The following is a 13042-nucleotide window of genomic DNA, read 5'->3' on the forward strand; positions in this document are numbered from 1 at the left end:
AGGTGCAAGGACTAGAAGGCAGGAGAGGACAGGAAAGCTGGTAATAGAGAACCCAAGGTCGAAAAGGGAGAGTGTTGACATGTCATGGGGTTGTTAACCAATGTCATAAAACAATATGTGTATACTAACTATTTAATGAGAAACTAGTTTGTTCTGTAAACCTTCATCTAAAGTACAATTAAAAAAACACCAACAATTCTGAAATAGAGACATGTGAGAATGCAGGTAAGAGCAAAAAAGAAAGGGGGGGAGAAATCGTTTCACTCACTGTCGTCAGATAAATCAGTTACTTTAATATTCTGATTTTTTATATTGAAAATGAAATATATGTTGTTCTTAAAGAAACATCAGAAAATACAATCAAAAAGAACATTAAAAAATTTCATGTGTTCAGAAACAATCAGCAATACAAAGAACTCAATAAAAAGATGAAATTACTGTATTTCATCTGTTTTAACGTGCACATCTTTTCCAAATGTTAACACCTCTGAAATCAGGATGTGTGTGAAGAAGTCTAACTGCTTTTTTTAGTGTACATGTAATAATGCTTCTTAAAATCAATGGCCTTGTATTTGATGAAATAGAGTAATACGGTCAATGTAATTCTTTGGTATAGATCCTTCTAGATAGAACAGCACGTTTGAGAAACAGAAATGTATTGCACAAATTGTTTGCACTGCTTTGAGGAAACATTTCCAATAGCAGAGCTCTTCTCTGGAATTGGTGTCTAAGACATGCTGAACTTATTCCATTCCTATCCTCCACTTCCACAGTATCCTAGAGGAGGAAGGGAACTGCAAAAGGTGGCCTTAGCATCCACACTTTAACTTCCACATTGAAAAGAGTGGTAGGAACACCTTTCGGAAGGCATTTCACCTTCCAGCCATTCACTTCATCTGCAGTGGAAAAGTACTGTCACTGATGATTAGCTTTTGAGACAGAAAGTAGCTGTTAAACTTGGAAAATCTTTGACAGAGTGATCTGTTCTTGTGTAATATATCATGTTAAATAACTTGCTTCACTTTTTTGAGTGGTATTTCTATATAATCAAAACCACACCTGTCAAGTTGATTCCAACTCACAGGGACCCTATAAGACAGAGTAGAACTGCCCCATTGGGTTTCCAAGGATCAGCTGGTGGATTCAAACTCCCAGCCGTTTTGGTTAGCACCTGAACTTTTAACCACTGTGCCACCAGGACTCCATATTTCTATATACAAGAAAACAAAAACCAAACCCACTGCCGTAGAGTCTATTCCAACTCATAGCGACCCTGTAGGACAAAGTAGAACTGCTCCATAGTTTCCAGGAGCACCTGGTGGATTGGAACTGCCAACCTTTTTGGTTAGCAGCTGTAGCTCCTAGCCACTATACCACCCAGCATTTCCTATTTCTATTATATTATTTAATGAGGCAGAACTATTTAATTCACTGTTGAATTTAATTCATTTCTATAACACTGGTATATAATCAAATATTTCTTTCAAATTTATCCTGTATATAGCAATACACTACTTAAATGCAAAGCAAAATCATGTATATATTTTATTTTTACTGGCTATATTCATAAAAACGTGTATTTTTTTCTAATTGAAATTTAATAATTTATTACCTGCAGGAAATCTTAAAGAATGAAAAATATAGAGAAGAAATGAAAATAAAAGGCCAAGATATTTATGAAAAAGAAAAACTACTACGTAAAGAGGAACTCTTGGCTCCACCTGCTCAAACTCAAATTAAAGGCCATGCCTCTGCTCCGTACTTCGGAAAGGAAGAGCCCTCAGAGGATCCCAGCAGCACTGGTAAAACCTTTCAGCCAGGATCCTGGATGCCACATGGCAAGAGCCAAAATAAGTGAATGCACTGTGGTAAAATCATTTCCTTAGTAAGGACGTACTTTAACAAATAAGTAGAAAGTTCTCTTGTATTTTCCGAATGTACAATAGTTCTCTTTTCCATTAAGAGTATTTCAGTATGCATAAGAAATGTGAGATTGTGAAGTATAGAAACCTAACTTCTTTCAGACTTAAATCCTCTATTTTAGTTATCATTCTGTTCATGAATTTGCTTAGATTCGTTTTTCTCTCCTTGGATTACATCCTTGAGAAGTGTCACGTGGCTGTGAATCCTGAGTACATTTGGAATCCTTACAATCATCTAGGTACTACCCACAGATGTATCTTGGTAGAAATTATTAGGGTACACAGAGAGCTCTCCTAAATGATCAAATGTAGATGAAAAAACTAATGAGAAGACTACTTCTGGGAACATACTCTTAAGATTCTAAAGAACTAGCCAAAAATGTTAACTTGGATTTTATTAAAAATTTTGGAGGACCATATATTTTCTCGAGTGCACAACTAAGCTTCTGTCGCTATTCTAATATAGATTTCTTTTCCCAGTGTTTGGCATATAATAGGTGTTCAATGAATGACCCAAATTTTTATGTTCTGTAAAATATTAGGAAATCCTTGGTTCACTATTAACAATGAATTCCTAAAAACACAATGGTTAAAGTTTTGACCTTTCAGCAGGTAAAAACTTTAATTGCCTAAGAAATATACTATAGAAAAGTACTTTATACAGCTTTTGTACTAAAATAATCAAATGTAAGATCACAAAAAAGTACTTATTGAGTAAAAATAAAGCCCCTAAGTGATAATACTAACATTCCAACAGTACTGTTACCATGAGATCATTGTGCCTCTTTAGTCATTACAACAGACTAGTACATGTAAACCATACCCATGTTACATGTAAACCATACCCATGTTACATGTAAACCATAGAGGTGGCTAAAAAAGGGACTAGCCAATAGGCGATCTAAAAGGGGGTATAATTTGTACTATAATTGGACTGTGAATTCAGATTCGGCCGTTGTTGAATCCTGTATCGCAGGGAAAATTGTAAATGTTCTAACAGATGCTAGAGTACTTCTACTGCCAAAAATTCCTATTAGCTTATTAATTGTATTCTGTGTACAATTTTTGCAAATGTTTGCCATGTACCATATAGTCTGTCTATAAATATCTTCAACATATGGCATAATTTGCATTAATTTTTATTTTTAAGGTCCTCGTTTTAAAATACGTTTTACATAAGCAGCAAAAGAAAATTTTAGCCAAGAGTCCTTGTGGGGAACTGCTTTCTATTCCAGTAAGATGATGAGGACACTGGCCCACCAAGCACTTTGAAGGTGCTTTTGGAAGGTGGGAATGAAATTTGTAGTAATCCATCCATACTCCTTTTCTCAAGGCTGACATTTTTAGGATGACTGGTTGCATGATTAGGGGACAAGTGAATGGAGTTAAATGTCATATATAAAAATGTAACTATAATCTTGCTGTAATTAACACTGCTTTTCTAAAGCTTTTATACTTGGGTTTAGGCCACCCACATGCAAAACAGAACTGAATTATTAAGGAAAATATTAGCTTGGCCAGCATTTTCATATTGTTTTTAAATAGTCATATTAGAACACTTCAAAGTTTTTTATAGTGAAAATGCTTTTCTTCCCTTTAAGACAAACTTCCAACCTATGCAAAACAAATTCTTTATTTCAAAAGTGTTCATTTCAACATAAAGAGCATCATATTCTTCCTTTCTATAGCTCTACTAGAGCTTTTTTTTTGTTTTTACAATGTGCTTACATTACACATATTGCTCAAGTACAAAAAATGTTGTATTGACTATTGTTTAATCATGTACAGTTTGCCAATTAGCCAGGCCTTGAAAAATCAACTAAGTGCAGGAATAATTTTTGCCCATTATCTGTTATCCTTTTCCATTCCTACTTTTACTTACCGATTTCTGGCTGTGATTTATTCATTTTAATTAACCTTAGAATGAATACCAGTACATTGGTTTTTTTTTTAATGCTGTCTCATTAACCACACTATTTAAAATGTGACCTGAATTTATTTAGACCAGGCTTTCTCAAACTGTGTTTGTGTTATTTTGAGAGAAAAGAGGGGTAGAAGAGAGTGAATGGTAGTCAAATTAATGAGAAATCATGCAGGACAAAAACCTATCTACCTTGTTGCCCAGACCACGAAATTCCTTGAAATATGTTTGAGAAATGTAAAATATGCCCTTAAATATTTATTACAGATATGAAGTACATCAGAGTAGAGCCTATGACTAATTATAAACATAAAAGCTATCATTCCTAAATAGGAGTCAAACTTCCTCTAACTTGGAAGCAGAATAGGTACCAAGTGCCCCTCACCACTTTCCTTTACTTCATGTGTAAGGAAGGAGGGAATGGATGAAGAGCTATTTATTATTATGTATTTCAACACTGGGTTTCCAGCTTATACCTTTCCAAGCTTATTTCCAGTTTGCCTAATGCAAAGAAATCAAGTAAACAATGCACTTACACATGCTTATTGGAGGGACAGTGGATCAAATTTTGACAAACCAACATTTTTTTGATAAATGTGTGTTATAGGCAGTGTGGGAGTAGCTTGTTCCTTTTCTCCCCCAAAACAACCTTACAAGGGTAACTGACTGTATCTAGTTTTCATAACTTCAGGTACAGCATACTTAAGGAAAAAAAAAAAAAAAGCCGTTACCATCCAGTCGATTCTGACTCATAGCAACCTACAGGACAGAGTAGAACTGCCCCATAGGGTTTCCAAGGAGCACCTGGTAGATTCAAACTGCTTAGCTTTTAGTTAGCAGTGGAGCTTTTGGCCCCTATGCCACCAGGGCTCCATAGTGAATATATACTTTACTTAATACTTTTACTCCAAAACTGTGGCCATAAGCAAGACATATGTTTATAAATTCCTTCCATGGAACAGCTTGACTGCAGACACGTGAACATTTTAGACATATCTTAAGCTACCTGTTGCTGTTGAGTCAATTCCGACTCATAGCAACCCTACAGGACAGAGAACTGTCCCACAGGGTTTCCAAAGAGCAGCTAGTAGATTCAAACTGCCAACCTTCGGTTAGCAGCCAAACTCTTAACCACTGCACCCCCAGGACTCAAGCTATCTTAAGCTAGTTTTTCTTAAACAGGGTCTACAGACCTATGGGGGCCAGTAGTTCCAAAGAAGTAAGTAAGTTCATTACACTGGGACCAAGTAGTAACCTAAAATAATAGCATTAAGCATTACGCAAACTATCCATAAACATTCTCAGGGGTCCTCAAATTCTCAAATTTGAGAAACACTGTCCTAAACTCTAATGAGAATGCTTAGCTATAATTAAAATTTGTAACTCTTTGAAAAGTCTAACTTCCATAACATATCTAACTTGAATTACACCAAAAACAAAACAAAATCCCAGGACCTCTTTATAAATCAAACTTATTTCAGTATCTAGTTTCATTTTTAAATTAGGGCTGTTGGACAATTTAAATTGTCCAGGAAATTAAAATTCATATCAGGGGTAGAGAAACATTAGTAATATATTAAATAGCAGTGAAAAAATTACTTGACCCTGTATTTATAAAAGTCACATTTAATAGGAAAAAATTCCAGTTATACTACTTAATCAAGTTAGCTCTTCTAATTATATAGTACATTTTCATTTCATATAGCTTACTTATTTTCACCCAATCGCTACTATGCCCAAAATGTTTTTCTTTACCATTTATGAATTATGACTTAACTGTCATTCATAAAAGTTCCTTAAAACTTGAAATTTTAATTTTCACCTTGAAACTGATCGAAAAGTATAAGACATCACTATCACGAGTTAAAACAAAGAATGAAATAAAAAATAAAAGTGGTAATATAATCAACAAACTATCAGATATGACATTTTAACTTTCACATTTCTGTTTAGCAAGCAAGAAAAAACTGGCTCCAAGGTACTACAATGTTTGGCATTTTAAATGCAAGCTTTAAATCATAGTTTTATTCTTCTCAACAAATCATCTCTAAGAAAATGGCAGTATTCATAAGTACAAATAGTTATATCCAGTAGATGGTATTCTACATAGTTAATAAGAGAACTCTTTGTAAAATTAGGTTTACAAAAATGCAGAATGTCTGATAATTATATTAATATCTCTAAGGCTAAAATCAGAAAATCAATGCAGAAAATAGAAATATTTATTAATATCATTTTGGAAAAGGCAGAAATTATTCTATTCCAAGAAATAAGCAATAATGATAAAAGATGTGATTAATATACTGTATCTTTTTTAAACCAAAGCACACTTTTCACCTCAGAAAGGATAATTTTCACTTTTACATTCATCATTTCCTTTGTCCAAAACAGGGCCTTAATTTAAGCCATTATTTGATTAGAGTTCATAATTTAAAATTATTTTTCTCCATAGGATGTTTTCATTTCAGTACATATGCTGCAAAATAACTGACAAATGACTAGGTCAGTTATAAAAAATATGTAGCATAATAAATGCCAATTTACAGTAACTGTCAATAGACACCAACAATCTTTTACATCCGAAACTAAACATTACTACATTATTGAGGTCAGTGCTAACAGGATTCTCCCATATGGTCAGACTTTGTTTACTAAGTAATACTGTCACAAAATCCAAAGAAGAAACCTTAGTGGGTCCTTCCAAAGTTGCATCATTTTCCAAATGATTTTTCTTTGCCTGCAGAGCCTCCTCTTTCCTTCAATCCTTTTTCAGTCGTTTGGCTTTTGCAATATTTTCTTGACGTTTTTGTTTCTTCTTTTGCTCCTTTTCCCTGGCTTCAATCATCTTGGCCAATTTCCAGGACAGCACAGCACTTGCTAGGAACAGTGGTGTAAGGGCCAAAATCACTGTCGTAAGGAAGCCATATGGGTCCTTTGCAGCCCATTCCACAACATACTCAGCCCATGCCTTTATATCAAACATCTTTGTAGTGGTCTGAGGAAAACTGGAGGTCGAGGGGGAAGAAAAAAACCACAGGAGAAAGACTATATTGTTAATCGTATTTTGGGAAAAGTTACATCATACAGACAACTGGTTAATGCAGAATACATTGTCACTCATTAGCTTTAAAGAAAAAAGGTACTATTTTAATAAGGACTAATATCTCCAGCAGGATCCCTGGTGGTATAGTGGTTAAGTGCTACTACTGCTAACTGAAAGTTCAGCAGTTCGAATCCGCTAGGTGCCCCTTGGAAACTTTATGGAGCAGTTCTACTCTGTCCTATATAGAGTTGCTACGAGTCAGAATCGACTCGATGGCAACAGGTTTGTTTTGTTTTTTTTTATCATCTCCAGATAGGGGACATCTGGTGATTCAGTGGTAGAAGTCTTGCCTTCCATGCGGAAGACCCACATTCAATTCCTGGCCAATGCACCTTATGCACAAACATCACCCATCTGTCCGTAGCAACTTCCGTGTTGCTATGCTGCTGAACAGGTTTCAGCGGAACTTCCAGAATAAAACTAGGAAGAAAGGCCTGGCAATCTACTCCCAAAAATCAGCCAATGAAAACCCTATGGATCAGAACAGTCCAATCTGCAAACATCCATAGGAATGGCACAGGACCAGGGAGCTTCTCCTTTCATTGGGCATGGGGCTGCCATGAGTCGAGGCCAACTCACAGCAGCTAACGTCATCTTCAAATAGGAAAAAAATTTTTTAACTAGGGACAACCAGAATAGTAACACAAGATGTGACAATAAAACAGATAAAAGTAAAAACTATGTGGAATCTCACTATGCATTCTCACATGCCTTTTATATTCAAAACAAACTATTTAGCACAGCTTTGTAAAGGAATTTTGAGCCAATTCCTATTTATTTTTGCATACTAATTTAAAATTTTTTAAAAGTACAAATTTGAGGTTTGAGAAGGACAAGCTACAGAGCATGTGAATGGAAAGAAAGCAATGATAACATCCACATTCATATGCTAAGAAGTATACACAAAAAGTGACATGCTATTTTATGTCCTCTTTCATATCTGGGGATCCTCATGGGGATAAACATAATTTAAAAAATGAGCAAAGTGACCTTGACAGGTGCCATGCATTTTGTTCCTTTTTCAGGTTGGAAGGGAAGGGCCATCTAGCAAATGAGGATGGTGTGGAATTGAGCAACATTTTCTGTTTTGCCTTTCATGTTTTTGTCAACCTCTGTTCAAAATGGAGAATCAGAATACCTGTGTAGGGAATGGGTATATACGCAGCCACTTAAATTTCAGCTGGGATTAAAAAATCATCTACCTTATGCTTGAGGAGTGATCTCTAACTCTGTCCTGGGATTATTAATGAGTAAATCACCATTTAGGATGACCCTTTTGTCTTCTTTAGTTCTACCACACACTTCCAGGAGAAGGCTTAAATTGTTTAGTGGGAGGGTTGAAAAGAATGGATAAAAAGAAAAAATTAAGTCACAACTTTCAGGATAGTCACAATAAAATTTTAAATGGAAAACTGCTGAATTCTGTATATACAACAGATACTTGACATGATAAAACTGCCTGACACATTGTAGGCGTTTAGTATCTATTTCCTCCTAACTGAATTTACTGCAAATGCTCTATAAAAAAAAATACTAATTACTGGCTATCCAGTATTACTGTTAACTTATTTCAATACAATTAGGTATGCTCAGATATGTTGTTATGGGCCATTGAGGTGGTTTCCACACAAGACATAGAAGAACTGCACCACAGGGTTTCCCAAGAGTAGCTGGGGGATTCGCACTGCCGACCTTTTTGGTTAGCAGCCCAGAACTTAACCACTGGACCACCAGGGCTCAGACATACAAAAAGACAAGTTGGCTCACTGATATGTAAAAAGACCTCTCCAACGATATTACAGCATATCCATTCCTAAATCTTTAACTTTTTATACTAAAAAGAGAGGTGTAGATAATATTTTATATTTTAGGAACAGGATGGCACAGAACCCTGGCACTGTTTCGTTCTGTTGTGCATAAGGCCACTATGATCGACGGCACCTAACAACAACTTTATATAAAAGCAAGCAGCTGGCCTGACTCTTGTCTACCTATTATACAGTTTGTGTTCTTTATTAAAAAAACAGATAACCGCAATAAAATATAAATCATTCGCTACACCATAATCTCAAAAACCCTGTTGTCAATGGTTTTAATTTAATCCTTTCACGATTAAAAAAAAAATTCAACAAAAAAAAATCTCTTTTTTCAACTAAGACACATTAAAGTGTCTAACGTATTGTTTAACAGCCTAGCCTTTATATGCCCCGCCCACACAGTCGGGAACCCATTGCTGGGCTCTACTGAGACCAATCTTTCTTCAGCTTCTCCAGGCCAGTAATGAATGAATAATGCAAGCTTCAGTTTAAAAGAACTCTGCGATAATGATTAGAAAGGGAGTAAAGTTATAGCCATTAACACTCAGAAAGGAGTTATCGTCCACACGCCACATACCTCCTGTGAACCTCAATTCTAGACCCAAACGCCCGCGCCTCCCATAGTTCAATATAAATATCACTCTTCTTCTGTCCGAGACGGGTTTATCTCCGCGGCAGAACCGCGCGGCACCTGAAGCTGCACCTGGCGACACTGTGCCGCCATCGGTACTTTCCCTTTTGTCCTTCTCTCCTTATATTGTCTCCCCCCTGCTCACTCATCCATCCCCACAACCGGGCCGCTGGTCCTTGGGGGCCACATCCACCCCTGACCCTCGGCCTTGATGGGCGCGGGCCTCCCATCCCGCGGGGGAGCCGGCGGGGCTCCAGAACGGAGGAGCCCCAGGCATCCGAGGTCGGCCCCACCACGCCACCAGCTCCGTGGCCACCTCCCTTGGGCACGGGGGTAAAACGAGCGCAGCACTCACAACCAGCCTTCCCCGCAAGGTGCCCAAACCCGGGCGCAGACCCCACTCCCAACTCACCGCCAAACCGGAAGCAGGAAGAAGGAAGCCCCAGCTTTCCGTCCCGCCCACAGCCGACCCCGGCTTTCCGTCGGGCGTGAGGAAGTCGGGGGCCAATTTCCGGCTGAGGCCCGTGCTGCGTGGGGCCCGGCACCTCGGCCTCGGAGGACGCGGGGCGGGGGTGGGGCGGCTCTGGGATTTCCGGGGAGCGGCAGGTGAGGCCGCGCCGGCTAGCGGCGGCGTCGGGGCTCGCCTGGGCCTAGAGCCCGAAGCCGGAACCTCCAACCGGGGACGAAAGGGTGGGCGTGGAGGCACGGGGCGGACCGAGCCTCTGGCCTCGAGGTCCGCGTCGGTGCTGAGAGTCTTGGGCCTTTGCCCCTGGGGTCATTCGGGAACGGCCCGCCTCGTCTGCCGAAGCCAGACAGTTGATGGAGGCCCCTGTGTGGGCGAGGTCTTTGGCGAGTAGAAACAGAACAAATAGCGTTCTAGAGAAGGGTGTTGATCTCCACAAACCGCCCGAAGTCAAGGTGAGGGTCATATAGGACCCTTTAAGTATTCTGGCGAGTTTCTGCTGGTTCACACCCCACTTCAAGCCTCTCTCTTCTCAGGTGGGGCATTAGTTAAATCCACACATAAAACAGGCAAAGAAGCAGGACCCTCGTGGATCCCCTGAACTTTATTACTAAGGGAAAAGACATCCATGCTGTGTGAAAAAGCTTTTTTTGTTGTTTGTTTTTAATTTAGGAAAGAATGATTGATACTTGCCCAAAGTAAACTTGATAAATAATTGAACTGTCTGGGCATAGAGTTCGCACAGAGGTACTTGTTCTTTTAATACACAAATAAAGGGATGCAAAAGTCAACAAGCAGAAAAGGTGAGTTAGTATTGTCTTCTAATCTACAGGAACTGAAAGATTAGCCCTGGTTTGGTTGTTGACCAGCTTTTGTAATTGCATGCACTGAAGTGCTCTGTTTGACTACCCCTGGCAAATGTTGCAAGACCTCTTCATTGTTGTGTGCCAATTCAAGCAGGTTTTTATTCTTGAAAGACTATATAGAGTGTTCTCTTTGAGGAACAAGCTACGACATGTATAGCTTGTTTAGGTATAACAACAGTAACTATTATTTACCAGGGAACAGGGTTTTGGCAGATAATCTAATGATCTAAACTACTGTTCATTGGGCATATATTAATGTTTGTATGTTGTATTACCAGCAGTTTTCTTACTCATTCTTGTTTGAAAACTTGGATGATAGTTTCAAAGCCTGAGCTGCTGAAACCTAGCTTACACCTGTAGTAGCCAGAAAAAGCTGATTCAGTCACTGGATTATGTGTACTATAAACTTTAACTACTGGAGGTAACTGTATGTGATTTTTAAAAACTTGCCCAAGTACTGATTCCAGGAGAGGATCTGAATTTATTTTAACATACTTCAACCAGGGACCAACGTGGCTTTTTGTTTTAAATCACGAGTAGATAGTTTTCCCAGTTACTGCCTTATTAGGTTTCCCTGCTGCATTCCTGGTTAAAGCATAGGTGTCCTGGACTAGAAGAAAAGGCACATGAGGAGGAAGCCTCTGTAGCTCTTGGGCTGTTACGTAGACCATGCCTTCACAGTCTGATTTTCCTGGTGTGGCTTCCAGTTGTAGGGCAGGCTGCAAGCCCAGGAGCGTCGTAAGCCAGCCTGCGTTGACTTAACAAAAAGGTGGTGTCAAGATTGGTTCAGATGTTGCAGACTGCTTCCTGTACTGAGGAGTCTTCACTTGTCAGTTGAGATTGACAAGTCATGTCTCACTCGGCACTGATCTGTGTACTCTGATTAAGTCACTCTGAGCCTGTTTCCTCTTCTATATATGGAAGATGTACCAGGTGATCTCTGTTGCCGTTCCAACTTTTCAGTTTTGTAAATTGAACTGGACTTGGCCATCTGTCTCACTTAGGCTACACAAGCAGCAGCAGAGTAAGGTATTTAGTGGAAACATCATAGCCAGTTTTCTTAAGGTCATGCTCTTGTTGTTAGGTGCCCTCGAGTCAGTACCAATTCATAGCAACCCTATATACAACAGAACGAAGCTCTTAAGGTGGTGTTACTCTTTATTTGAAAAAAATCCTTAATCAGATATTTATTCTCTCTCAAATACCTTTCAGAATACCAATTTAGAATAACAAGAAAAAAAGGTCTGCATGAACTATGGCCTTTTACTTATTTTTAAGAAAAGAGCCTTAGCCATTCATGTAATTTTAATCAAACTAAATCTTACACTGTTAATAGGATCTGCTTTTGCATAAGAATGTTTCCCATCTAGCGTATCAAAACAGCAGCCAAGCGGCCCAAGTGTACCCTATTGCAGTTGTATTTTGTAATTGGAAGTGTACAAAATGCTAAGTTTTTTTCCTCCTAAGAAAGTAAGTCCTTCTAGTCTTAGGTCATTTGTTTGCTTTAAAAAAAGTTACATTTCACCCTAACCCTGTCACAATTGTGAATGAATTGAAACCTGAATAAGACTGATGGAGTCAGACTAGGAGCCCTGGCGGCTCAGTGGTTAAAGCACTTAGCTGCTAACCAAAAGTTCAGCAGTGTGAACCTAGTGGCTCCTCGGGAGAAGGATGTAGCAGCGTGCTTCTGTAAAGATGGCAGCCTTGCAAACCCTATTGGGCAGGTCTAATCTGTCTGTTGGGGTTGCTGTGAGCCAGAATCAACTTGATGACAATGGGTTTGGTTTGGTTTTTGGTATAGTCATGCTTGGCTAAAGACGTAGAGAACTCTCTCACTTGCTCAATGTTTTGTGCTTAACTCTTGCACTATCTCCTCAAATATTTGATTTTGATGGAATTGGTTTCTTCCCTGAGGTGTGTGTGGGATGGGCGGGGTCCCCCTTCCATTGAAACACAATGAAAATAAATTTCTTAATAGATGTTTTATGTAATTAAAAAAAATAACCAGGTTTTAGTGATAATTTTAAGGTCGTTCTGAAGAATAAATTTTTTAAAGCTGTTTACTTGAATGTATTTACTTACTCTGTACCAGGTACTAGACTAGGTGTTTCCCACCTGTTATCTCAAATCCAAGACCAAACAACCGTGCAGGATAGTATTGTTATACCCATGTTACAGATAAGGAGCAGAATTCGAAACACATCTGGCCAAAATCAGTGCTGTCTTTTCATGTACAAAGACTGGGTAAAAAACTGTGGATTTTATAAAATGAAAGTATATTCTTTGATTCTGTAATTATTAACTGATAATCACAACTAA

General features: G+C 38.5%; 2 protein-coding genes across 2 annotated transcripts in view; one reads left to right on the forward strand and one right to left on the reverse strand.

The window, feature by feature from the left end:
- The window catches only part of NDUFAF2 (NADH:ubiquinone oxidoreductase complex assembly factor 2), a 225447-nt gene extending 215277 nt beyond the window's left edge, over window positions 1-10170 (forward strand). The window contains exon 4 of the mRNA XM_003408053.4: window positions 1619-10170. Within this exon, the coding sequence (XP_003408101.1) occupies window positions 1619-1858 (240 nt within the window). The 3' untranslated portion in view covers window positions 1859-10170. The remainder of the gene's footprint in view (window positions 1-1618) is intronic.
- SMIM15 (small integral membrane protein 15) lies at window positions 5833-6826 on the reverse strand. The gene has a single exon (XM_010588162.3). The coding sequence runs from the start codon at window positions 6824-6826 to the stop codon at window positions 6602-6604; it is 225 nt and encodes a 74-aa protein (XP_010586464.1). The 3' UTR covers window positions 5833-6601.
- Window positions 10171-13042: the final 2872 nt, after the last annotated feature.

This window comes from Loxodonta africana, chromosome 2, assembly GCF_030014295.1.
Source record: "Loxodonta africana isolate mLoxAfr1 chromosome 2, mLoxAfr1.hap2, whole genome shotgun sequence".
NCBI classification, from domain to species: Eukaryota; Metazoa; Chordata; class Mammalia; order Proboscidea; family Elephantidae; genus Loxodonta; species Loxodonta africana.

Bases quoted from the DNA above. Each gene is read 5' to 3' on its own strand.
- SMIM15 (XM_010588162.3), bottom strand. From the start codon at position 6,826: ATGTTTGATATAAAGGCATGGGCTGAGTATGTTGTGGAATGGGCTGCA.